The sequence below is a fragment of the Micromys minutus genome, assembly GCF_963924665.1.
Source record: "Micromys minutus genome assembly, chromosome: 9".
In the NCBI taxonomy this organism is placed as follows: Eukaryota; Metazoa; Chordata; class Mammalia; order Rodentia; family Muridae; genus Micromys; species Micromys minutus.
The window spans coordinates 52,945,230-52,972,376 of record NC_137978.1 but is presented as its reverse complement, the minus strand read 5'-3'; the positions used below and the strand labels follow the sequence as shown (position 1 = coordinate 52,972,376).

The 27,147-nt window shown below is 53.3% G+C and overlaps 1 protein-coding gene across 1 annotated transcript; it reads right to left on the bottom strand.

Moving 5' to 3' along the window:
- Window positions 1–26,893, bottom strand: ALDH4A1 (aldehyde dehydrogenase 4 family member A1). The gene is made up of 15 exons (XM_080921003.1): window positions 26,788–26,893; window positions 14,459–14,552; window positions 14,278–14,370; window positions 13,426–13,473; window positions 12,676–12,831; window positions 11,237–11,386; window positions 11,085–11,159; window positions 9,802–9,989; window positions 7,707–7,780; window positions 6,401–6,597; window positions 6,041–6,088; window positions 5,124–5,276; window positions 4,410–4,531; window positions 3,578–3,696; window positions 1–1,682 (listed from the first exon to the last, which is right to left on the bottom strand). The coding sequence occupies exons 1-15, from the start codon at window positions 26,844–26,846 to the stop codon at window positions 1,570–1,572; spliced, it is 1,689 nt and encodes a 562-aa protein (XP_080777129.1). The 5' UTR covers window positions 26,847–26,893; the 3' UTR covers window positions 1–1,569.
- Between the last annotated feature and the right edge of the window lie 254 nt (window positions 26,894–27,147).

Below are 27,147 nucleotides of genomic sequence, written 5' to 3'. Positions count from 1 at the left end.
AGCTAGAACGTCGGATAGAGCACTTGCTGCTTTATCAGGCAACTAGAATTTAGATGTAAGCTACCACGTCACACAGCTCAAACACGCCTGTAACGCCAGCCTCAGCTATTCCAATCCACCCGTTCTGGCCGCTTTGGGCACATATACAAACATGTACATACATGCAAAAACCACACACAATAAAAATGTAAGAGCCCACTTATTTAAACTTTACTCTCATTCAAGGCACTTTCATAGAAACTTCCAGAATGGTTGACCAGGTCTCTGGGGACCGTGGCCCAGCAAAGCTGACACCTAAGATCAGCCACCACAGCACAGTGTTGGGAATAAACAGGTGATATTTCTGACCATTTGTCTGAAATCCACAGGGATTAGCTCCATGATCCTCCGTGTACACGAGGGGATTGTCACCATTTTAGACATGGAAGGCTGGAGAATTTACATGGTCTTTTGGTGACCACCTTGGGAGGGGACAGAAAGCCATCTCTAAACCCAGTCATTGGGCTCCAGCGTCACTACTCCCTCCCACGGCATCACACAGAACCATGTGACCAGACACTGGCAGTTCATTAGATTAGGAATGAGAAGAAGCCAGTCCGTCCATCCCTCACCTCCCTCCACCGCCACTTCGAGTAGACATCTGGCATTCTCTCCTGTGGTATTAGATGCCCCACCCCCTCACGGAACAGAACCAACAGAACCCGGACATTTCAGTCTAATCTTGCTCCCTGGGAAGCAACATGGACCCTAAAAGAAAGCAGAACACAGAGCCGGCCTGGTACTGGTACCTGCCAGCGATGGGGGTAGCCCTTGGTGACGGCTCTACCAGTTCCATGGGGACCCCTGGCAAATGTCCTGGAAAGGTAACCCCGCATGCTCTCAAGTCACTAGAAACATCTGATTATCCAGGACACAAGCAGGAGCACATGCTGGCCTCCACTGGGCTGGCTGCATCCCACGAGAGTATGGAATGGAGGGGTCCACCTCGAGGCATCCCAGGTTTAGCCTGTATGAATGACCACCCCTGGTCACACCCAGCAGGTAGCCAGGAGGGACGAAGGCTCAGGGACGCACAGGCACCCTGGAGGAAGGCACATGGGACTAAGGCATGTGGCTGGACACAGCACCTGCAGGGAGAGCTAGCACAGACCGAGTAGCAAAGCCAGCAGTGTCCTGCCACCATCTCACTGGACATGTGGCGGGGACAAGGCTAAAGTCAGGAGTCTTTGAGTGGTGAGGTTACCGGACACTTGAGCTTCCCCCGACAGGATCCTGAAAATATCCCTCTGTCCCAAGGGCCTCTGAGTCACCATGAGGCGAGAAAGGCAGACAGGTAAAGAACTGGCAGGGTACCAGGGTGTTCCACAGTGGATGAGACTTCTGGGTGGACTGGCTGATCTTCCCCAATATGACCCACAGCCAGAGCCTGGGCCCCTGATCCCAAGGAAAGGTCCAGCTCAGCTGTAGAGAGTCCAGGGGGTGCTGCTGGGGGTGGGGCTGGGGGTCAGTGCAGAGGTGTCAGTCACCGGGATGGACAGATGGGTTGACAACAGAGGTGCTGAGCAGGGCTCACTGCATGTAGGAGTATCTCCAGTCCCCCAGGGGCTTATGCGTCTCCTTGATGACCTGGGGTGATGTCCAACGTAAGACGTAGTGGGGGCCTCCTGGCTTGTCATTGGTTCCTGTGGGAAAGAGAGCACGCAATGGTCCTCGGCAGCGGGACAGAGGTGGCGGGTAGAGTGTGAATGGAATAGCACAGGGCTGGCAGCTAAAGGGGTGAATGGTGGCTCTGTCTTCAACACGCCCCGGCTGAGAGGCTAGGAGACATAGCACCTAAACACATTCTCAGCCTCAGGGCCAAGTGTGCATGGCCGGAGGGCAGGTAAGAGGCTGAGGTTCACAGTAGAAAAGTAGCAAAGCACCAACCAACCAAAACCAACACTGCCCCGCCAGGCTGATCTTTAGAAAAGCAGAGACAGACAGCCCAAGAATTAGAACACAATTTCTGAGTGTGCCACTTGACCACGGGAAGTAGGTAAGAGACAAAGAAAGAATGATAATAAAACTAAGAATCAAGCCTTAGCTATCAATAATCAGCATAAATGTAAATGGGTTAAATTCCTGTAATTAAAAGTCATAGTGAGTGAATGGATTTTAAAAAAAAAAACCCAGACCCAGTCTGGAGAGGCAACTCTGCAGTTAAGAGCTCTTCCTGGTCTTCCAGAGCATCTGCATAAGGTGGCTCACAACCTCCAGCAGCTCCAGGGGATCTGACACCATCTTCTGGATTCTTCAGGTAACTACACACCGTGGCCTGTTACTCATATGCATATACATCATTTTTTAATTACCAAAAAAAAATGTGCACACCTTTAATCCCAGCACTTGGGAGGTGGAGGCAAGTGGATCTCTGTGAGTTCAAGGCCAGACTGGTCTACAGAGCAAGTTCCAGGCCAGCCAGGACTACATAATGAGACCCTGTCTCAAAAAACAAAAAAAAAACAAAAAAGCAAGACCCTGGGCTGTTAAGATGATTTAACAGGTAAAGGTGCTCACATGGTGGGAAGGGAGACCAAACTCTGACAACTTGTTCTGTGACTCCATGTGTACACTGCAGTGCACACATGCACACACATGTTCATGCATACACATGCTCATTAACTAAGTCAAAGCTTGAGAAAGGGTCTCACTGTGCAGCCTTGGCTGGCCTGGAACTCTCTATGTAGACCAGGATGGCCTTGAGCTCACAGAGATCTACCTGCTTCTGCCCTCCAAGAGCTGCATTAAAGGCCCGTGTCATCACACCCAATGCCCTCCAATGCTTATTTTTAAGTAAATAACTAAGCAAGACCCAATGATATAATGTTTAATAGAAACTCACTTAACCCCCCGAAGACCCAGGAAGAGATAGAAATGAAATCTCAAAGACATTGGAATCGCTCACAACAGACAGAATAGACTCTAAACTAAAACTGGACGGGGAGGCGAGAGGGAGGGAGCGGTTATAAATGAGGAAGCCGTTAAGCCGGGAATAGAAAATAACAGCAGTAAATACACAGGCAACTGATATCAGAGCGACAAAACACAGAAAGCAAGTATTAATAGATACAAAGGGAGGGGGAGGCTTCAGTCCAAATGCAGGAACCGCACGCATGCTCATGCACAGATATTTGAGGAGACAAATTAGGTGACTTAAACGCTCCATGCTGCACGAACAGATAGAAACATAACCTTCCCCATTAACCTGTTCTAGCCCTGGCTGTGGCTGGCAGGAAGTAGCTGCTGACAATTCACTGTCTCTCCTGAGCCCAAGCGTCACCTGAGCTACAGAGCATTAGACTCAGATGACCTTGAGCCTGGAGGTGGACCAGTGAGCACTGAAGCTAACATCCACAGCCCTCCCCTGTGCCTCTGTTTCCTCCCCTGTACAACAGGAACACAGCCTCCTAGCTCCCGAAGCTTCTGAGAAGACTGTTTGAACATCCATACACCCCTTGGTGAACTGTTCTGTTCCGACTCATACCCTCAAAGTTATGACCTACATACGGCCTCTGACCAGGACTGGACTCCCACTCACCTGAGGCCCGGGCACCCCCGAAGGGCTGCTGGCCCACCACAGATCCAGTAGACTTGTCGTTGATGTAGAAGTTGCCAGCAGCGTTCCTCAGCACCCTCGTGGCCTCCTGGACAATCGCTCTAGGAGACAGGACAGTGATCACAGGAGCTGCCAGCCTCAAGTCTGGCCTGCAATCCCCCGTACAGCCCACACTGGCTCCCTCTAAGCAAGTGGCCATCCTAGGAACTGGATACTGGCCAGCTGCTACAGTGGGCCCTGAGGCTCAGCTTTTCCCCTGAGAAGGAGGACAGCTCAGTGGGAGGCCTGGGTCGGAGAGCACAGGACATCAGGTCACAACCGGCGTGGTGATGGGGGGACGGTCCCTAGTCTAACTCATCCGTTTTACTGAAGCAAAGCAAATACCCAGAGCCTATGCTTTCTTCTGGGTTCCAACCCCCTCTCTCTGAGACACAGTGGCTACAGGCCCAAGGAGGAAGAAAAATATAAAAATTCGAAGTTAGGGTGGCAGGGCCCACATCAGATCCATCTCCACTGTAGCACAGGGCAGGGTGGTCACCTAGCCCAGTGGGGTCCCCAACAGGTCGATCCCGCGCCCCATCCTCCGCATGTCCCTGGAGATTCAGACACAGTGGTCACCAGGGGTTCCTGACAGCTATGTATCTAACAAGCCAGACTGCCTTGTGCCCGCTTAGGTCTAAACTGAGAGGCCTGAGGGAAAGCTCTGAGGGAAAGCAGAGGAGGGATTAGCAGGAACTGCCTCAGGAGGTGAGGTCTGCGCTGAACCGGCCAGGCTGGCGCACCAGCTTTGCTCTCAGGGCTGAGGGTCACTCACTTATCCTGGGCGAACACTGCCCCCGTGAGGCCGTAGCTGGTGGTGCTGTCGACTAGCTGCAGCGTCTCTCTGTATTTATCATCCGGGTACACATACACTGTGAGCACAGGGCCGAAGATCTCCTGGGAGAGGAGAGGAGAGGAGAGAGGGGTGAGTCCCTGCGATGCCCCCGTCTGGCCATCCTCGCCCACACAGCAGCCCTGAGCAAAGAGAGGCTGATTCCTCCAGGCTTCCTGATCATTTGGGAGAAGATCCAGAACCTTCTAACCTCCCTGCCACGTCCGCACCTGAAACATAAAGCAGCCAGGCCCTGGGGAGCGCAGGAGGTTCACTTCACAGTGAACGCTAAGGCATCCTTTTTCCTCAGGGCCCCTCTCCCACTAAGCGTGTGCTTTCTCTGGTCCTGCACCCCCATTCCATCTCAGGCACCAGCCACGGCCAGACCATAGGGAGCCAGTGAGCCCACAGCTGCCGTATCCCACAGGGGCTACAACTATGGCAACTGGGTGCTAGGTAGGCCACAGCCAGCACCAACAGTGACAAGGACAGAGCCTTGGACAGGTCTGAGCTCCTGAACTCACTCCAGCTGTGAGCCATTCCTGCCCTGCCAGCGACTCCTCTCCTCCCCCACCCCCCCTCCACCCTCCGTGAGCCATGAAACCAGACCGCATCAGAAGGCAGCATGACACCATGGGGACAGCCCGCTGCAGTCACCTCCTTCATGATGGGCTCCAGTGGGTCCTGGCTCTCAATGATACACGGCTCCACATAGTAACCCACCGACTCGTTACACTGGCCCCCGGCCAGGATGCTGAGGCTGGGTGAGGACCGAGCATGCTCCAGCCATTTCTTAATGCGGGCGAAGGCCTAGGGCAGGTGAGCAGGAGCGTCAGAGACAGCCACCCCCTGCCCCACAGCACCCCGCACTCACCCCGAAATACCTCTGCCTAAAGGTGAGAGGGGGCGGGGTTGGAAACACAGAAGGCCTGGCTAAACCATGGTGGAAAAACAGAGTAGGAGTATGTATGTATATATGTATATAGTATGTGTCTGAATGTATGTGTGGTATGTGCGTGTGCCAATGCCATGTGTGTGTGGTGTATGTGTGATATGTGCATGCATGTCTATGGTGTGCGTAGGAGTGAGTACGCTGTGCTTTTGGAATCCGGGTATATGTATGGAAGCAGGTGTGCATGCACGTGTGTGGTCACACCCACAGTTGTCCTTGTTTACAAACACATTCCGAGATAAACACACAGAAAGCTGCATACATAGCTATGTGCCTACATTTAAGCACACAGTTAGCTATGATGACATGCATGTGGTTAGAGGTGTATTTTCAAGGCCATCTACACCACGGTCCCAGAGCTGTGCTCTCAAGTGCACACGTGTGGGCCTGCCTGTACGTGTGCATACAAGAGTGTGTGCACACATACGCACTTCAGGGGCTCACTGAGCTTGGCTTGAGGGTGTACAGACAACAGCGATTTTCCACCACAGATGATCCGGCCCTCTTCCAGGCCAGGAAGGCACATGTCTAGTTACAAGCAACACCGATCAGCCTGTCCCTCTCTGTCCTAGATCTGTGCCCAGCACCCCTCTCCCAGAATGCACTGCATCTCGCCCCCTACCTTGGCGTCAATCACCGCGGAGAAGAAGGTCCCAAAGTCCTCTGCAGGCTGAGGACAAGAGAGAGAGAAAGATATGAGAGAGAGAGAGAGAGAGAGAGAGAGAGAGAGAGAGAGAGAGAGAGAGAGAGAGAGAGAGAGAGAGAGAGAGAGAGAGAGAGAGAGAGAAACACTGTAGGGCAGAGAAGAAGGAATCCCTTTCCGTATGTGCACCCCACCCCACTCCGCATGCGCAGAGCCCCTAGGGATAGGACCCAGCCTCAGAGAGCTGGAGAGCCGCAGGGAGGCACTCAAAGAGCTGGAGAGAGCGAGTCTCCTCCAATCCCATCAGCCACCTGCTGTGTGAGCCCGGGCGCAACTCACGTCGCCCACTTTGATCCTGCTGTGCTCCTCCAGCAGTTGCCCTTTGATCTGTGGCCACAGCGACTGTGGCACGTAGAGGCGCGAGCAGGCTGAGCACTTCTGACCGCCGTACTCGAAGGCCGAGCGCAGCGTCCCGCTCACCACGCTGTCCACGTCGGCTGAGCTGTGCACGAAATGGAAGTTCTTCCCGCCACACTCTGCAGGGCACGGGGTGTGGACATGACTGGGTGCGGCCCAAACCACCACCCGCACCAGTCCACAGCCCCGCGCTCAACAGCAGATCACGAGAGAACTGAAACAGGGAGCATCCTGGGGAAGCCACAGGCCAGGCCCGCTCCACTCCCCTCCCCAGCCGGGAAGGCGAGGCTGGGGGAGGGAACGGGAGAACAGAGGGCATTGGTACCAACTCACCGTCACACAAAAAAACAAATGGCGACTCGAGGGCCGAGCTCAGTGAACCAAGCTCCTAAGTGCCCACCCATTCCAGGAAGCACCTGGACTGTCTCCCCAGGTCTCGAGGACCACTTCCATTGCCCTGCCCCCATCTCAAAGATGATTAAACTGAGGAACCTTGATACAGCCACTGGCTCCAGGTTGAGCCATGTCCCTGGGAAAGAGAGGCTACCCGTCACAAGATGGGCTGGGAAGCTCAGTTGCTACGGGCAACCCAGGCACACATCAGAGGCCAGCTAACTCAGGAAGCTCCTTCCCATGGGCCCCACCTCACATCAGGGGTTAGAAGGCTGAACCATTAAATGCACTCCAGGCAGGAGTTTTTCCGAAGTCTCAGCAATGTGTGTTCAACAGGGGACTGCGCAAAATGGGGTTCTATGCAAAATGGGGTTCCGTGGCCCAGGGAGTTTGGGAAACACTGCATGGCTGGTTATGCTCTCAGAGTAAGAAACGGAGTATTAAAAGCGCTGAGAAGCCCTTTGTGATCAGAGAATGGTTTCTCAGAGGGAGAGTTACCACTGTCCGTGACATCAGTGACAGGCTGTCCTCTCAGCCACCGTCCTCCTCTCCTGTCTCTCTCCACACCCACAAACTGGCTCCTTCCTCCCCTGCCAACCACACAACAGCCCCCAGGCATGTTTGCTACCAACAGGAGTCTAATGATTACATGTTCTGTGTTCACACGTGGATCCTGGGGCATGGGGGAGGGGGTGTCACTGCACAGGCTGATAGAGAAGTCCCCGGTGTTGGCTCCCAGCATCCCAAGATCTCCGTCACCCTTCTTGATCTCCTGGTTGCTCATAATGGCCCAGGAAATGGGGGTCCCTGGAAGCGTCAAGGGGGCGGGGCTTACCTCCGGCCAGGCGTGGGAAGGTCCGGAACCGGTCCAGATTCTGGGCCACCTGCTTCCACAGGTGTTTGAAGGTGCTAGGATCAAGGAGCAGAGAGTGTCAAAAAGCCTCAGGAGCTAAAAGACCTGGGGGGAAATGCCGGAGGCGGTGAGCTGGGGTCATGGTCGTGCCAGGAGGAAGTAATTGGGTGGTGGCAGCTGTGATGGGGGTGGGGTGGCACCTAGAAGGCCCAGATGTGAAAACAGATGGTGCTGGTCCTAGCTCTGACACAGGGCTGTGTGACCTTGGGCACATGACTTAATGTCATTGAGCCTCGATTCTGCACCTCACCTACTAACAAGGATGAGCTCCGCTGTGGGGATTCCTGTGTGAGCCGGAACTTTGGCTCAGGCTGGGCACACTGTAGTCCCTCACAAGCGCTACACACACCCCTGTGGCAATGTGGGGGCATCCTGGCCCAGGGCCTGGCCTGACCACCCCACCTGCCGCCCCTAAGACACAGCCTCCTGGGGGGGTGGGCTTCACTGTGACCAACCTCAACACCACAAAACAATAAAAATGCTAATCACCCGACACAGCAGCTAACGGTAATTTATGACTTTGCTACCTTCGGCATAGCAGCTTGCCAGAGCGTGGCAAAGAGGGGGCCGGGCCCACTCTGCCTGCTAACAGGCAGAGACCCGGGCACTGGTAGAGCAGGCCTCTGGAGAAAAGGCCCTGTCAGCATTCCTCAAGCTACACCACCCACACCGGCAACCGACCCGGGCACGGAAGGTGCAGAGAAGCCACTGCAGGTACCACACAGTAAGGGCTGCAGATGCTAAATGAGACACCAGGATGTCCCAGTCAACTTTACCCCCACACCCAGACGGCTCCTCAATGACCTACACAGGACTCCACTGCCCCCAAACCTGTGCGCCCTGACATCGCCAATCCCCCTGAATAATGTCCTTTCTGCAGAGGCCTGAATGTCCTGGGTCCAGACCCCAGCTGCAGACTGTCGCCAGCTTACTGTACTCTGCCCTAAGTTCTGTGATCTCTACATGACCCTTGGCTACTATCCCAATCCCTGGAGATCACAACTTCCTGACCTTCTGGAGCAGCCCTGGCCAGATCCAGAGTACAGATGGGGGGGGGGGGCAGTGGTGGGCTAACCTGGGATACGCAGACCCAGGAACGGAGTGGGACTGGGGGAGCTACAATGGCTGTTCACCTCTAGCTAATGGTACCCCATGAGACATGCAGGCCCAGGGGGGCCGGAACATGCACCATATAAATCTAAGAAAGAAAACACTCCCAATTAGACCAATTAGACATGGCTGGGCCATGGCTGTTAGGAACCCAAGAAAATAAAGCCAGCCTCTCCTAGATCCAATGGGCAAACGCAGCCTGAAACTGGACAGTGCTTACGCCGTTCCCTAGAACCTTCTGTGTCTCCCGCCACCCTCAGCATGCAGCCCAGACACCTCTGCGGATTCGGAAGGCTCCTAGGAGCCGCTGGGCTGAATCGGAAAGGGGGGACTCCAGGAGGTGGGGTGCAGGATGGTGAGCAAGACCTTGACCTCATAGCTTACTCATTCCCAGCCCTGACACAGAGCCCTGTGCCTCAGCGGTAGGTAGACACTTGCTGAGTCTGTGTGCTGATGCCTGGCGCAGACTGTCTGACCCTCCACTCCGCCCTCCAGGCCCAGGGGACATGCCCTACAACACATCACAGGCTTCACCTGCCGCAGGCCCCCTTAGCGTCCTCCTCCCATAATCCCGTTCCCACCTCTTCACCTCTGCCTAGCCAACCTTTCACCGGGGTGCCTTCTCCAAGAAGCAGGCCCAGTATCTCCTGTTCCCACCTCACCCGTTCGTTCATGCCCTCCGTGGTGGAAGGCTGCCATTAGCCACGGGCCGTGTTTCCAACCCACACAACGCTCTCCACTTTCCTCTTCTGTCTATTCGAATATTCACCAAGAGACGGGCCCTCCACTCTCGTTTGGCAGGTGGCTGGGGAAGGTCAGCGTGTGACCGCTGGGTTTGGGTTCACAGCCCCAAGCGTCAGCTCACATCCCCACGTCCCATGCCCTACCCCACCCTTCCCAGACTTACGGCACACTGCCGGTAAAGTTGATGCCACAGAGGTGCTCTGAGCTGGTGACTGTGTCCCCAAATGTTGGCCCATCAGCTGGCACAAACTGGATTATGTTGGGGGGCAAGCCGGCCTCCCGGAGGATGCGGTAGACGGCGTAGCTAGCCAGCATGGCAGTGTCACTAGGCTTCCACAGAACCACATTGCCCTGTCATAAAGGTGTCAAACATGACTCATAAGGTGGCGGGACACCAACCTTACCAAGGATGTACCCCACTGCACAGCATGATCACCCCTACCGGAACCCACTTCAGACCCCACCTAAGCTCACTGAAAACAGTGTCTGCACTGTTTTCCAGAGGGCTCAACCATGGAAGGCCCAGCCTTCACCTCTGACTCTGGCCTGGGTTCCCTTTCCTTGCAAGCCCAGGCTGAGTCTTGCCTTCACTCCAGGCTACAACTGTTCCCAGCGTTCTGGGCCATTCCTGGGTGTGGCTGGACAAGTACTCACAGACTACGTGCACGTGTGCTGGGTCAGAGCCCGCGCACCACCGTAAGCACCAGGAGGGCACGTTCCATGACACACGAGGCGGTCCCTGTGCATGCACACAGAACACACACGCCATGTCTAAGGTCCAGGCTGCCGGGCCAACACCGGCTCTCTTCCTGGAAGGCTGTTGGATCCCCCACGTCAGCCTGGGGGTTCCCACGGGTACAAGTGCCAGCACTCAGCAATGGCAGTAGACCTTGTGGCTTTCATGTCAGAGCCTCTGAATCCCTATCTGTTCCTCTCCGAGTCCCCGCTGTGTGCAGTTCAGGTGTCACCTGGCAAAGAGGCACAGGGGCAGCCACCTCTCTTCTTGCTTTTTTAATTAATTGACATCATCAGCACGCAGTGTCAAAGGCTGCCAGACCTACGAGCCCTCCAGGTCACCAGCAGCAGCAGCCATCGGATCTATGGCTCACTCTTGACTAGACCTGCTTAGCATCTAGCACATCTCAATCTTTGATGGTATGAATGCTCTCTCTCTCTCTCTCTCTCTCTCTCTCTCTCTCATACACACACACACACACACACACACACACACACACACCATTGCTCCTGCTCAACGGAGAAGGAAACTGCCTCCGAGCTTGGGTTCTGCCTCAGTCTCCCACAAATGGACCAGGCTGTAAGATAAACCAAGAGCTGGAACCCAGTCACATCCACAGCCCCATCTGCTTCCTTCCATTTGTACTTCTCCCATCTGGGCCCCTTTGAGATCCGGGGCATAACTAACTGGCCGTTGTCCTCAGTCCTCACCATTAAGGCCGGCGCGCCTGCCAGGTTGCCTCCGATCGCGGTGAAGTTGAAGGGAGAGATGGCTGCCACGAAGCCCTGGGGAAGAAGGAGATGGTGAGGTGGAGCTCGACGGTCCCAGGAGGCCCCGTGGCTCACCGCCTGCCCTGCCGTACCTCCAGGCCCCGGTACACCACGTGGTTGGTGCTGGGAGGCACGCTGATGGGTTGCTCCCCCTCCAGTTCCATGGCAAACTTGGCGTTGAACCTGAAGAAGTCGATGAGTTCGGCTGCAGCATCAATCTCTGCTTGGATCACAGTCTTGCCCTGTTAGGACGACAGCCCAGGGTCAATGACACCAGACAGGCCAGAGCTAGCCTGAAGAAGGGAATGAAAACCTCCAGGGGGCTCGCCATGTTGGCCCCAGGAATGGGAGGGAAAGAACCTGATTCCTAGGCATCCAAACCTCCTGTCAGACTAATGTACCTGCTGAGCATCTTACAGAGGTATGCGGCTCATAATCCTTTGGCATACTGTTAGAACGTGTAGCCCAGGAGGCTAAGACCTGCAGAGTGCTTCCTAGAATCCCTTGACTCTCAAACCAAATAAAAAGGGACCCCAGTGTGACAGCCCACACACTCAGCTCCCTGACAACGTCTCTCAAATCTCAAGTTCAACGCTGAAAGGAAGGCGAGGAGCTGTTATTCCACTTCCACACAGCAGAGGGCGCTCTCAGCACGGAGCCAGGCGAGCAGGCGGGCAGCCTGGGGTTTTGGTGTCTGTTAATTCTTAGGAATTTCTCGAGCAGACTTAACCTCTCTCTCCACTGCTCCTTCCTCAGTGCAGTGCACTGCTCGGTCGACAAAACCACTTCTCAGACCCCATTTGTCATTTGAAAACCTAAAGACGAAGATCAAGCGAGCCACATCTCGCATGGGCAGTAAATACACACTTAACTGCCCGCTGCAGGCTGAGCTTTAAATCAAACCGACAACACAGGGCTCCAGACTGGAGCAAAGTGGCCCTTCTGGGCCAGAAAGCCCCTTAGAGGACGGAATAGAGCCAGATAGTCAGAGTCCCTTCTAGGCGGGGGACACTGGGCAGAGCCAGAGGAGGTCTGAGCTCACTTCAGCATGGGAAACATGACAGAGGGAGGGTAGAGGGGCCCGAGGTAATGGGGTGAGAATCTGGGAGAGATCCCAGTGGTCCCTGAGTCTGGAGCAAGCTTGCAGTTGGTTGAGAGCCCCCACACCGAGGGGGATGCAGGGACCTGGCTGAGCTAAAGGCAGAATTAAGCACAGGTTCCGGCCTGCAGCTTGTGAGCCCCATGTGTCCCAGTCTGGCTGTGCATGCAGCCTGACACCTTTGTAGGTAGCATTGCCGTCAGGAGGCTGGCCACTAGTACTACAACTAATGATCCTAAAATGACAAAGGCGTGGCCCAGAGTAGGACGGCGGGACTGAAGGGGAGGTGACAGGCCAGGGCAGGACACACTGGCTCACCATAACACTATAATCAGCAGAGTCTGGTAACCTATGCTACATCCCGACACCACCCAGCTAATGTCTGGTGACAGGAACAGAGCAAGATAACCTGGCTGGCCTGTCAACCCTCACCTGTCCCACCATGGTCTTGGCAAGGACTTCGGCCCTTCGGGGCCCGCTCAGCATATCCGCCGCCTTCAGGAAGATCTGGGCCCGGTCTGCCACGGGCTTTAGGTCCCACTCTTTCCTGGCAGCCACGGCAGCTTCGATGGCTTTGTTGAGCAAGGCCTAGAGACAGAGGTAAAGGGTGGCCTTCTGTCTTATACAGCAGGCACAGAGGGGGACCGGAAGGGCACCAGCTACCAGCAGAAGGCTCCCCCAGTCCTGCCCATGCCACTACAGACTGCCTGTCCTGTTGTCATTCTGAGGTCTGAGGCTCCTGCCCACTCTCTCCCATGGTCTAACTAAGAAGGCACCACACCCTCGGGACCCACACTCTAGTCTTGGGGTCAGAACCACAGCTTGACACACATCCCAGCTACAGGTGACCCAGAGTCCACCAGCCGTCACCACCAGGTGGCACCAGCCATCAGCCCCTCCCACGGACTCTCTCTCTCATTCTCAGCCTGCCTTTCCAACTACGTGTCTAGCCTGCCCTTGACCGTCTTACAGAATCTATCTCGATCTCTGAACGACCTCCCCTCCCCCGGGGTCAGCTTCAAGCGGCGAGCTCATTAAGGGGAATATTTGGTGCTGATGTTGCTCTGATCGATACAGCTCGGGTTTGGCTAGGGTAGAGTTAACCTGTACATGTCTGGTTCTGTTGCAGACTCAGCCCAAAGACTCCAGTGTCGGGAGAAGGGTGGGTGGCTGGGGACTCACCTTGTCGGCGTAACAGAACTTGGCCACCTTGTGTCCATGGTTAAAAGGCTGAAAAAAGAGGGGAGGGGTGTCACAGTTTATAAATAAGGCCAAGACCACAGAGCACTACACTCTGCTGGGTTTGTTACCAGCTTCTGTGGTCCCTTGGGCTTGCCTGAATCCCACCCAGCTCACCCGCCTCCCGAACCAGGCCGTGGCGGCTCCCTCCCCCTCACTGGCTCTCCACGCCTAAGAGCTGTGCACCCCACCACATTGAAAAGTTCTCCCAACAGGCCAGTGAGACGGCTCGGTGGGTAAAGGCGCTTGACACTCAAGCTTAGCGATGTGACTCCGATCCCCGGAACCCACATAAAGGTGGATGGAGAGAACCGACCCTACAAAGTTGTCCTCTGACCTCTACGGGTGCCTTGTGCTCAGAGCTAATGTGCTCACAAAGCTAGTGGGAGCATGAAGAGAAAAGTAGGCTAGTTCTTCCAAACTGGATCCAGTACACAGTGCTCTTGGGGTTCGATCTGAGTAGACTCATTAGCAAAAAAGACTAGCCCCTCTCTTCCCGCCTCTGACTGTGACGCCCGAGCTCCCTGCTGTTGCTGCCGGTCATGCTGCTTTCAGAGGGCTGACAACTGACCAACAGGAAGAGGCCACCAGGGACACGCACACCCTTCCCAGGCTCCTTGCTGTGGACATGACTCAGGAATGGACCAGGGATGGCATCCTCTGATTCCAGAACTTTTAGGCACTGATGGAATTTCAAATCTGGGAGGGGACAATGACCCTTACAGACAGAGACTACAGCTCCAGGGAGAGGTCTGTGTGCAAGGTGAGGCTGAGCCCTGCCCTTGTCAGACCTACCGACAGCTGGTAATGCACATCAGAGGTCCACACCTCCTCGTCCCCAATGACACAGGGGATGGCTTCGGTCTGACCCTTCAGGTCTTTCAGAGCCTGGGGAAAGTGACAGAAATGTGAATGGGAACTTCCTGCCTCTCTTTGTTCCATGCCCCTCACACCCCGGGGACACCCCCTACCTTACCTTCTGCAGTGCATCCCGCTCGGGGCTGCCCTGAGTGAACGCTAAGATGGGCTCATTGGCCACCTTCAGAGAGGCGACATGCTTCCACCGCAGCCTGGGAATGGGACAAGCATGGGGGGTTAGCAGACACTATGTCAGTCCCCGTGTCTCCACAGGAGGCTCTGGGCTGGCTCAAAGCAAGTCCAGGGCTTGGGGAGATAATTGGCTTTGGGTCTAAGACTTAGAAATCGTTAACTCGGGGGCTGGAGAGATGATTCAGCGGTTAAGAGCACTGACTGCTCTTCCTGAGGTCCTGAGTTCAAATCCCAACAACCACATGGTAGCTCACAACCATCTGCCCTCTTCTGAAGGCAGCTACAGTGTATTCCTATACATAAAATAAAAATTCAAAAAATAAATAAAAGATAAAAAGAAATCAAAACTCTACCCTTGTGTGTCTGTCTTCGGGCGCATCGTCTGCTGAGTCTATTTCTACAGACACTGAATGAGAAGAAGCCACCAACCCCCTGAAGCCATTTTATATGTGTCTAAGACCATTGCCTGTCTGTCTGTCTGTCTGTCTGTCTGTCTCTGTCTCTCTCTCTTCTCTGAAATTAACTCCACAGGGTCAGGCTTTCTCTACAGGTAGCCTGTGAGAGCCGAGTCTCTCCGTGTGAGCCCTCAGCAGAGAGCTGGCATTCAAGTGGGCAAGGCATCAAATGAGGGCTGGCCCGGGTGCTGGGTGCAGCAGCAGGCAGGGTTTGGTTCAGAGAACCAATGAATGTCCTGTTCCTGAGACCTGGCTAGAGAGAGTGGCCTCATCTCCTTTCTTGTCTAGGAGTGCTAACCGGATGGACAGATGGACGGCACCAGCAGCCTGGCCCTATCATTCCAGAGCTAAAGGCCCCGCCCTTCTGCTTACCAGATGTGGGGTGTCCCTGAGGGCCTCAGTTTGTTCTGTAAATGAGGACAGCACAGAAGACACCTTAATGTTGGCAAGACTAACCCCCAGAGCAGGCCTCCACAGCTGTCCAGACAGCTGCTCCCCACGGAGCGAGTCAGCTGACCATTTCATAATGAAAATGACTCCCTAAAGGCTGAAATTAGACCCGCAGGTCTCAGCATGTGAGTCAGGACCGAGTTGGGGGGGGTCACATGTCTGATATCCGGCATATCAGATATTTTACGATTTATAATAGTAGCAAAATTGCAGTTCTGAAGTAGCCATAAAATTATGTTTGGGGGTGCTGGAGAAGTGGCTCAGCAGTTAAGAGCACTGGCTGCTCTTCCAGAGGTCCTGAGTTCAAATCCCAGCAACCACATGGCGGCTCACAACCATCTGTAATGGGGTCTGATGCCTTCTTCTGGTGTGTTTGAGGACAGCTACAGTGTACTCCAAAAAAAAGAAAAAAGAAATTATGTTTGGAGAGTTACCACACTATGAGGAAGTATTAAAGGGTCACAGCTTTAGAAAGGTTGAGATCCACTGGTGTGACAAAGTCAGACACCATGTGCAAGATGCCGGGGAGGTCACCACGTGCCTGAGGCTCTAGCTGGGTGATGGAGGAGACAGTTCAGAAAACCAGGAGTGCTCTCTTGATTTTGTGATGCTACAGTTAGGCAGAGAAGTGACCCCTCTCTCAGTGTCCCTCTTTGTGGGGACACAGGGGTCGCTTGGACAAAATGAAGAGCTCTCTGGGAGAAAAGCTGTAGGCTGGGCCTCCACCAGCCCAACCACACTCATCAGGGCAGAGCCCTCAGGCTGCGGGAAAGGGGCCCCTGAAAGTTTAGTCAGGGAGACCAGGGGGGGAGAAGAAAACAAACCCATGTAAGATGGGTGTGCCCAGAGGGCACATTCCAGGGGGAGAGAAGAGCAGAGGGGTGGGGTAATGGCCAAAAGAAGCAGATAGAGTTGAGGATAGAGGGACATTTGCTGACAAGATCTTCAAGAGGAAGAAAACTAAGCAGGTGGTGAGGGGAGGTGTCCACTGTCCCTCCACTGTCACACCCAGAGGCCAAATCACATTCTTTGGTCCCACTGTTCTCTGGCCAAAGACCCAGTCCTGCCTCCCAATAGCCTTCTGCCCCAGAACCGAATGGTGAGACTCCCATTAGGTTACTGTGGAGATCCGACAGCTAAAAGAAGGCAAAGCCAGAGAAACCCACCATGTCCCTTCTTCCTGTCGGCCTGGAAACAGGAAGAAAGGCGTTTGAAGTTCCTAGGTACTGACAGTGAGAAGGTAAAAGCCTACAACCCGCTATGTTAGACTCTGCGACATTGCTGGAGTACATAAATCAAAGCCAACACTCTCGGCCAGCCAAGGTCCCTCTCAAGCAGTTTATCTGGGAAGCCTGGAACCTGCCTCCTCAGCACAAAAACACTACAGGGCACCTTCGACGGTAGCCTCCAGCTGTGTATGAACAGGTCAGGACAGGCACTCCTAGACCACTGGCTCCAGAGAGACTTACCAAAGCTCAGGAGTTTCCGAAGACCACCCTCAACCAGGATCTTATTCAGGACAGACCCACCTCTGGTGGGAAAAAAGTCAGCACATACCCCACCCACACAGCGTCTCTCTTCCCTGACATCCCCCCTCCATTCCTCAAAGCAATGCTAGAAGCAGAAGTCCCAGAGACCTCCCTCTCCTCCCCCCCCCCCAGGGTAGAGGGTAGAGGCCACTGTGACCTGAGGCTCACAGGGGTTTTTCCCTGGTCCTGGAACATCCCGGGGCCCCTGAAGAGGTCAGTTCAAAAGTCAACTTGAGCCTGAGTCAAGTGGTTCCAAAAACAACAGGTCTTTCTCCCAACCAGCTTTTCCTCTTTTTGGCTAGTGATCTGTCCTGATTTAACAGGCACCCTTCCAGTGGCTTAGACAAAGATTGAGGCAGATCATCCCACAAGACTTAGGCTTCCAGCACAGTGGTTTTCAACTTTCGAATGCTGTGACTCTTTTATTGCTTCTTTTGTAACTATGGTTTTCACTACTGCTGTGAATCGTAACGTAAGTATTTCTGGAGATGGAGGTTTGCCAAAGCGGTTGTGAGTGACCTGTAGGTTAAGAACCACACTACTCTAGGAGGATTCTTGAAGGTCTTTGTAGGTGGATAGTTTTCCTCATTCATTCATTCATTCATTCATTCATTCATTCATCCACCCATGCAGTCAGCATGTTTAGCCCACAGTAACAACACAGATTTAACCCACCCAGGTAGTTTATGCTCCACACATTTCCGAGCTCATCCCAGATTTCAACGTTCCAGCTGTGGAGGGGAAGCACCGGCAAGGTCTGCACCCAACTCCCGTTTCCTGGCAACCTGGGACAACCCCCTAAGGACTCTAGGGCCAGGGCCTGAACCAGAAAGCTGCTCTTCCTTGCAAGCTTCAGAGACCACATTCCCTTTCCCCACCTAGTGGCAGGAGCTGTCATGAATTCCTGGAAGAGCCTGAGTCAGAAAACTCAGCACTCTTGAGGGGAGGAGATGGGGCGGGAGCGGGCTTGACTCTACCCTGTCCAAGGTTCAAAGTGCCCTCAGCATTCATCTGAGTAAACATAACAGCCATGTCTCCGCTATCTCCAGGCTGCTTACGCCGTAACCAAAGCTACGCATCCTGACTCTCCAGAACCGAGGACCTGTTCTGGGAAATCCACACCAAAACATTAGTCATGAGGAATGCACCAGAGCACGCCCACACAGAAACCTCAGGGACGCAAGCCGGTTCAGAGGGATCATTTTCAACCAGGGGATGCTGCAAAAGGGGCAGGCACAACACTGCCACACGACAATATCTGCACTGTTTTGCAAGCAGCAAACTATTTTATTTTCGAGACAGGGGCTCATGGCACTTTGCCCAGGTTAGCTCCAAACTCACTATGTAGAGGAGGATGACGTCGAACTTCTTCAAGTGCTGGCTGGGATTACAGATGGGCTCCTCCAAACCGGGTTTGTGCAGTGCCGAGGATGGAACTTGGGGCTCCAGGCGTGTCAGACAAGTAGCCATCAAATGAGCCACATTCCCCAGCACTCCATTACATCTGCACAGGACCACTACTGGACGAGTGAGGTCCGTGACTGTCTACACGGCACGGTGGACTACGGTTTCCTTCTAATGTGTCACAGTGTACACGTGAAGACCAAAAAGCAAGTTTTATGAGCCCGGTCTTTCCTTCTACCACCTGGATCCTGAGAGCCAAACCCAGGTTGTCAGGCTTGGCCTGCAAAACCCAGATTTTAACATGAAAACCAGGATCGAGGGAGACTCAACTTAAAACCACTTCTTCTACAACAGACTCATCTTCAGGAGTCTTTCGCTATCACACATCCCCTGAGGAAGCAAAGCTGCCCCATCCTCTCCTCAGACCTACCCCCACGCTTGGATGCCCCTCACAGGTGAGACCCCCGACCCCCCGGGTCTGAGGAGAGTCCTTTCCATCATCCCAAAGCCAAGCAGGGGGAGTCATGTCGGATCGAGAGCACCCAGATCCCAGAGCAATCAGCAAGCTCCCGGAAGCAGCCGGTGTCTCCTCCGAGCAGCCCAGGACATGAGCACCACACAGGGAGAAAGCTTAGGAGGGAGCAACAATGCGCACGAGGTGTGAAGGTGTGAGAGCCGACCGACCGCAGACCCCCCCCCCCCCAGGACTGGGCTTGTGGCATGGACCTCTTGCTCACTGAGCCACAGGTCAAGAAGAAAGTGAAGGCTATCTTTGCTCCCTTTAGCCTCGGGTTTCCCAACTGCAATCTGGAGCCTGATAAGACAAATCCCCCTTATCGCACAATTAGGTGTAATTAGGGTAGCAGTGGAGCCTCCTGGGGAGGGGAAAGTACAGCCCAGGGCGGGGCGGCCCACGTGAGCTTCACCTTGATGCCCTGGAAGACAGTGCAGATCAACCCCTGAGCTCTTAGGGTGCCAAGCACTGAACGGAGCAAGGAACTGACACTGTGCATGTGTCGTTTCTTTTTAATTTATTTATTCCATGTATGTGAGGACACTGCCACTGTCTTCAGACACACCAGAAGAGGGCCTCAGATGCCATTATAGATGGTTGTGAGCCACCATGTGGTTGCTGGGAATAGAACTCAGGACCTCTGGAAGAGCAGAGCAGACAGTGCTCGTAACCTCTGAGCCATCTCTCCAGCCCCTCCCGCCATGTGTCATTTCTAACTGTGATAAAATACTCAGACAAAAGCAACTTGGGGACAAAAAGGTTTCTGTTAGCTCACAATCCAGGTCTGTCACTGTGGGGACGTCAGAGGCAGGAGCTTAAGACACCTGGTCACATCCACAGCCAAGCGCAGAGAAGAGAACATACATGTTCAAGTGCTTGTGCTCAGGTCGGGAGCCCTGCCTAGGGAATGACGCCACCGACTGTGGGCTGGGTCTTTTCAGAATTAACTCAATTAAAACATTCCCCTACAGACGTGCCCACAGGCCAACCCAAAGTGGACAGTGTCTCTCACTGAGACTCTCTTCCCAGGTGTTCTTAGGTTGGGTCAAGTTGTCAGTGAAAGCCAAGCATGTGTGGCGCAGGCACCCTCCTGATGCACTAGGTTGCACTGTGACCCCATTTTATGGATAAGTAAGCCAATGCTCAGAGATCGCATTACTCCTTTGTAGTTCATCTGCAATGGTGCAAACTTATAGATTGAGAAGACACAGTCTGTAATCAGAGGATATCTCAGTGATCTTGGGCCAGCCTGGATGATGGGACAGGTCCATCCCTCGACCACACAGTGCAAAGGAACCCCTCACTTCCTATATGGAGGAGGAGAGGAAAGCGCCTCAGATAACAGTCACCAACACTGCACTCAGATGACAGTCACCAGAACTGAACTCAGATGATAGTCACCAACACTGCACTCAGACAGTCACCAACACTGCACTCAGATGACAGTCACCAGCACAGCACTCAGATGACAGTCACCGCACTGAACTCAGATGACAGTCACCAGCACTGCACTCAGATGACAGTCACCAGCACTGCTTTTTAATTTATTTATTCCATGTATGTGAGGACACTGCCACTGTCTTCAGACACACCAGAAGAGGGCCTCAGATGCCATTATAGATGGTTGTGAGCCACCATGTGGTTGCTGGGAATAGAACTCAGGACCTCTGGAAGAGCAGAGCAGACAGTGCTCGTAACCTCTGAGCCATCTCTCCAGCCCCTCCCGCCATGTGTCATTTCTAACTGTGATAAAATACTCAGACAAAAGCAACTTGGGGACAAAAAGGTTTCTGTTAGCTCACAATCCAGGTCTGTCACTGTGGGGACGTCAGAGGCAGGAGCTTAAGACACCTGGTCACATCCACAGCCAAGCGCAGAGAAGAGAACATACATGTTCAAGTGCTTGTGCTCAGGTCGGGAGCCCTGCCTAGGGAATGACGCCACCGACTGTGGGCTGGGTCTTTTCAGAATTAACTCAATTAAAACATTCCCCTACAGACGTGCCCACAGGCCAACCCAAAGTGGACAGTGTCTCTCACTGAGACTCTCTTCCCAGGTGTTCTTAGGTTGGGTCAAGTTGTCAGTGAAAGCCAAGCATGTGTGGCGCAGGCACCCTCCTGATGCACTAGGTTGCACTGTGACCCCATTTTATGGATAAGTAAGCCAATGCTCAGAGATCGCATTACTCCTTTGTAGTTCATCTGCAATGGTGCAAACTTATAGATTGAGAAGACACAGTCTGTAATCAGAGGATATCTCAGTGATCTTGGGCCAGCCTGGATGATGGGACAGGTCCATCCCTCGACCACACAGTGCAAAGGAACCCCTCACTTCCTATATGGAGGAGGAGAGGAAAGCGCCTCAGATAACAGTCACCAACATTGCACTCAGATGACAGTCACCAGAACTGAACTCAGATGATAGTCACCAACACTGCACTCAGACAGTCACCAACACTGCACTCAGATGACAGTCACCAGCACAGCACTCAGATGACAGTCACCGCACTGAACTCAGATGACAGTCACCAGCACTGCACTCAGATGACAGTCACCAGCACTGCACTCAGATGACAGTCACCAGCACTGCACTCAGATGACAGTCACCAGCACTGCACTCAGATGACAGTCACAGCACTGCACTCAGATGACAGTCACCAGCACTGCACTCAGATGACAGTCACAGTAGTGCACTCAGATGACAGTCACCAGCACTGCAGCCCTGTCTTCACTGTGTACTCTGTACAGACTGGCCTCAGACTCAGAGACCCGCCTGCTTCTGCTTCCAAAGTCCTAGAATTAAAGGTGTGCACCACCAGACCCAACCTGGAGGACTCTCTTGCTGTCCATCTTTAGTATCTCTGTCAGGGCTGGCCACCCAAGGCAGCCGACTGTGGGAGAGAGATGGGTCACCATATTACAGCAAGCCTCAGTTTTCTGGGTCCTAAGCACGTGTCGAAACACTCAGCACCCATGAACTCATGCAAACCCCCAGTAAGCAAGGCCTAGTGCTGAAAGCTTGTAATCTCAGAGGCTGGGGCAGAGAGATTGCAAGTTCAAGGCCAGCCTGGGCAACTTAGTAAGATAAGACTGTCTCAAAATAGATGTTTAAAAAGAAAGGGGGCTGGACATTCAGTCCCACAGTAAGTACCTGTCTTACACACACAAGCTCCCAGAACTGCAAAGAAAAAAAGAAAAAGAAACACAGTGGTGCACACCTTGTGACTTGAAGTTACACCAAGAAGCCAAGCCACCTGCACAGAGCCACAGAGCTGCTCAGAGGTGGTGCCAGGATTCAAGCTGCACCCTGCTCTGGGCCATTTTTACAGCAACAGTTCAACACCTACTGTGTGCCAGATGCCGAGTGTTTCTGGGTGCCGATGTGTGTGGACTTGAACAGTGGTCAGAAACAGGAGGACCTGGGGCCCCACCTGGTCCTTTGAGGTATTCAGAGGTCATGGCAAGCACCACGCCCTCACATCTGACCCTTGTCATCGCCCATGACGAGGCTGCTAGGATTATGCCTATTACACAGATAACAACACAGAGGCAGAGCGCTGGGTGAGGTCGGGAACACTCCTGCAGGACTCTGAGAGGTACCCAGACAATGGGAAGGCCCAGAGCTTGAGGACACAACGGCGCAGGGCACCAGAGGGAGGGCGTGGCTGGAAGCAACCCCAGGATACACAGGAAGCCTCACCTTCTGGAGCAAAGGCAAGTAAGGGGAGAAATGAGCATCCGTTATAAGCCAAGGACTGAGCTGGCAAGCTCCTCTGCTTACTGAGTTTTCGTGTAAGGGCAGGGAAGGCAGCTCGGAGGTAGAGTGCTCACATAGGAGTCCCATCCCCAGCACCACATTGTGCACCCATGTACACACCCACAGATGTAAAGTGACATAGAAACACGTATCTCTCACATGTCAAAGGATCCAGGCAGGGAAGTGTCATATTACTAAGGCCATGGATGAGGAAGTTAACATAGAAAAAGGCAGAGGGCAAGGGCAAGGCAGAACGGATCCAGGCAGATCAGTTTTCCTCCATTTCTGTGGGCCTCGGCTGTTTAACCTGTGAAATGGGGAGAGCAAGCTTCTATACTGAAGGCTGCTAAGGGGCTGAGGAAGATAATTCATGTAAAAAGCAAATTTTTGGGAAGAGGTGGGGCCCAGGGAAGTAGCTTAGTGAGAGAGAGAGAGAGAGAGAGTGTGTGTGTGTGTGTTTGTGTGTAGTTTGCACACATAAGTACAATGCCTATGGAGATCAGAAGAGCTTACTGGAAGCTCTGGAGCAGGAGCTATGAGTTATCCAGCATGGGTGCTGGGAACTGAACTTAGGTCTTCCACGAGAGCCTTAACGCCTGAGCCATCTCTCCGGCCTAAAAGTCAGCTTTTTAATTGAGTAAAACTGAGAGCCAGGGAGACAGCTCAGTGGAAAAGTGCTTGGCATACAAGTGGGAGGACCTGAGTTTGAATCCCCAGAACCCCTGGAAAGCTGGGCATAGCAGCACAGATGCACAAACGCAGCAGGAAACGCACGGGCCAGTTTGCCTGGCTGACCTTGTAGCCAACAACAACAAAATATATATGAAACCGTGTTTCACACAAGGTGGAAGAAGATGACCAGTAACCAAGGTTGTCTATCTCTGACCCCCACATGTGCAGCGACACACACACACACACACACATACACACACACAAAGACACACACATACACACACAGACACACACATGCACACACATATACACACATGCACACACATACACATACACACATATACACATACACACACACACAGACATACACACAGACATACACACACACATGCACACAAAGACACACACATACACACACAGACACACACATGCACACACATATACACACATGCACACACATACACATACACACATATACACATACACACACTCACACACACACAGACATACACACACACATGCACACATACACACACATATACACATACACACACATATACACATACACACACTCACACACAGACATACACACACATACACACATACACATACACACATATGCACACACACATACACACACACACACACACACACACACACTCACCATTCACACACTCAGCTCCAGAAATCAAGAGATTTACAAGACGTTGTGCAGGTCTTTATTTCAAATATAACTCAGTCACGCCAATTCTTGTCAAATCATCCCTCCCAGGGAGCTTTGAAGCCATGCCATCGGGGGTCGGTACCAAGTTTCCCAGGCTGATAGACCTAGAGTAGCATGCCTTAGGGAGAGATCAGAATTCTGCCAAATTACCTTCATTTAATTATTAAAACTAAAACCACCCCAAATGACCCAGGAGACAAGAGCAGTGGAGAAGGCAGGGTGGATTTCGAGGTCTGTATTTGAGAGCTGCGCTTGCCTCAACAGCTCAGACACCCTTTCATCTGCTACGTTGCAACAGGAAATAACTCATGCTTCATTACCTTTCATAGGTCATTCTCTTGAATTAAAAAGACCCAAAGCTGCCATCGAAACAAGGATTAAATGTGAGCCCACAAATCCATCAGGAACACAGGATGAAGCCGGGTTTGGTGGCTCGCACATGCACGCCTTTAGTCCCAGTGCTCGGGAGGCAGAGGCAGGTGGATCTGTGAGTTCAAGGCCAGCCTGGTCTGTGAAAGGACCTCCAGGACAGCCATGGCTACACAGAGAAAGAAACCCCGTCTTGAAAAAACAAGGTTTGTAGAGAAGGCATCCATCTTTAATCCCAGAGTTGGGTAGATTGAGGTCAGCAGGGCAGCCAGAGCTGTATAGAGAAACCCTTTCTCCACAAATAAATAAGTCTTACAAAGAACAAGGGACCAAATGACTGAAGCTGTCATAGGGCTGTGCCTCTCAACCAGCGAGAAGACATCTATCCGGAGATACCATTCCCGTCGTGACTGAAGAAGCCACCGGGACCAGAGACACAGACTGGAAGCTCTCTTAAGCATTCTGCAGACCTGCCCCAAAGATGAATGGATGCCGCTGATGTTGAGAAACCTCTCAGGGCACCCTGCCAGAGAACCGGTTGCAAAATCCTCTCCCCACCAGCTCAGGGGGCCTGGACACTGAGGGGCGGGGATCTGCATCCAGACCAACTGTAACTCCAGTTACTTCTGTCTCAACAGACAGAGGGCTCCCCAGAACAAGCTCCTGGGCTCAGCATGGGGCCCCTCATACTGGTTAGCTCGCTAAATGATACACGCTATTCGAAACTACTTCCTAACAGGGACTGTTTTACAAAAGAGAGGAGAGGGCACGTGTTAAGTTGAAAGTTCCACTCACTGATTGTCCCCTGCACCCAACCAGATCCCCTTGACTGCAGCGAAGCTTGGAGCTCACTGACACCTAGAGAGATACCAGGCAAACTTGAGACTATGAGGAGCTCTGTCTATCTGAACCTCCATCTGGTCGGCTGTGGGTGGTCTCAGAGCAGGAAGAAACTGCAGAGCCGCAGGCTCTTTTCTGAAGAGAAGGACACGCCTCCTCCACATGGTGCCGGAGGGTTGAAACTCATCCGTGCCATCCCGTGGGGGCAGGGAAAGGCTCACTGATTAACTCAGAAAGGTCACATCTCAGTGGAGGTAGATATGGTGGGTCGCAGGACACAGAGCAGGCAAATAATAACAAATGGGGGGGCGGGGAAAGCGGACAGAAATGGGGGGCGGGGAAAGCGGACAGAAATGGGGGGGGCGGGGAAAGCGGACAGAAATGGGGAATAATACGGAAGCCCAACAGGTCCTGAGCCCCACTGGGGCAGGATCTTGGAACACATCACTAAGGGAGCCAAGGTTCTGGCTGAACAGCAAGCAGCTCTCTGCCCTAGAGTGTGTCCGTCTCTTTATTACCTGTAAGGACTGTCTACACCCCAGAGAGATATCTAAACCAAAGCGGCAGACAGGGTCCAAACTCTGGCCAGCCTTGCACTCAACAGAGACCAAGCTGGCCTGGCCTTGAACCCTCAGAGCTCAGCCTGCCCCTTGCCTATCAGGTGCTAACAAAACATTTGTTTGTGTTTGTTTGTTTGTTGGTTGGTTGGTTGGTTTTTGAGACAAGGCTTCTCTGTGTATTCCCGACTCTGCTAGAACTTGCTCTGTAGACCAGGCTGGACTTGAACTCAGCAATCTGCTTGCCCCTGCCTCCAGAGTGTTTTCTAGAGGAACTTGTCTGAAAGAACTTATGCAGAGTCTCATCAAAATAAGTCCCATGCCACGCAGAGCGGCATCCACGTTATAAAAGTAATTATGGCACCCACCGCAAGACAAAAGCCCAATTTGAACAGAAAGGGAGTGGAACAAAGAGGTTCCTGGGAGTGTCGGGTGGTTCCAGAATGTGAAGGCGGGGATGTCCAAGGTCTGGGAGAATCAGCAAGATTTGGACTATCCAGCATTAGGAGAGTGAAGGAAGGGGGTGTGAGCACCAGTCCGGGCGCCACACCCTACCCAGGAGTTCCTTGGCTAAGGAAAACTGACCATCTAGGACAGTGGTTCTCAACCTGTAGGTTGCCACCCCGAGCGACCCTTTCACAGGGGATCGTAATTCAGCTCTTCTGCATATTAGATATTTACACTACGATTCATAATAGTAACAAAACACGGTTATGCGGTGGCATGATACTCCGGGTTGAGGGGGTCACCACACCATTAGGAACTGTCTTAAAGGATCGCAGCATTAGGAAGATTGAGAACCAGTGCTCTAGAGAGACCCGGTAAGGGGCCCCAGGGTCTCCATGGGAGAGTGGCTCTGCCGGACGAGACCCCGCGCTTAAGGGAGCCATGGGGACCCTGGAGAGGGTGGCTGCAGTTCGGAGCACCCGCAGGGTGAATTTGCCCGTGGCTCTTACGGTTCAGACCGTAGGGGGGGTCCACTCACCCAGCGCCCCTCCAGGTGTGGGACAACAGGGATCGGCGCAGCAACGGCAGCGGCAACATCGCGGAGGAGCTAAGAGTCCTGCGCGGCCCTGGGAAGCTCGGAGTCAGCCCGATGGGGCTGGACTAGACAAGCCCGGAGCGCACCACCTCTGCGGGAGACGCAGCATCTCCAGGTCCACTTGCTTCGGGGTCCCTCCGCGGGTACCCCCTCCTGTGAATAAACATTATCCTTATTTAACATCAAAAAGGCTACTGTGGGCTGCGGGTCAAGAGGGTGCGGCAGGAAAGCCCTAAAATTATGCTCTCTTCTCCTCGCCTCCTCTCCGTATGGTATGACCCAAGGAGAGAGAGGGCGTGAGCC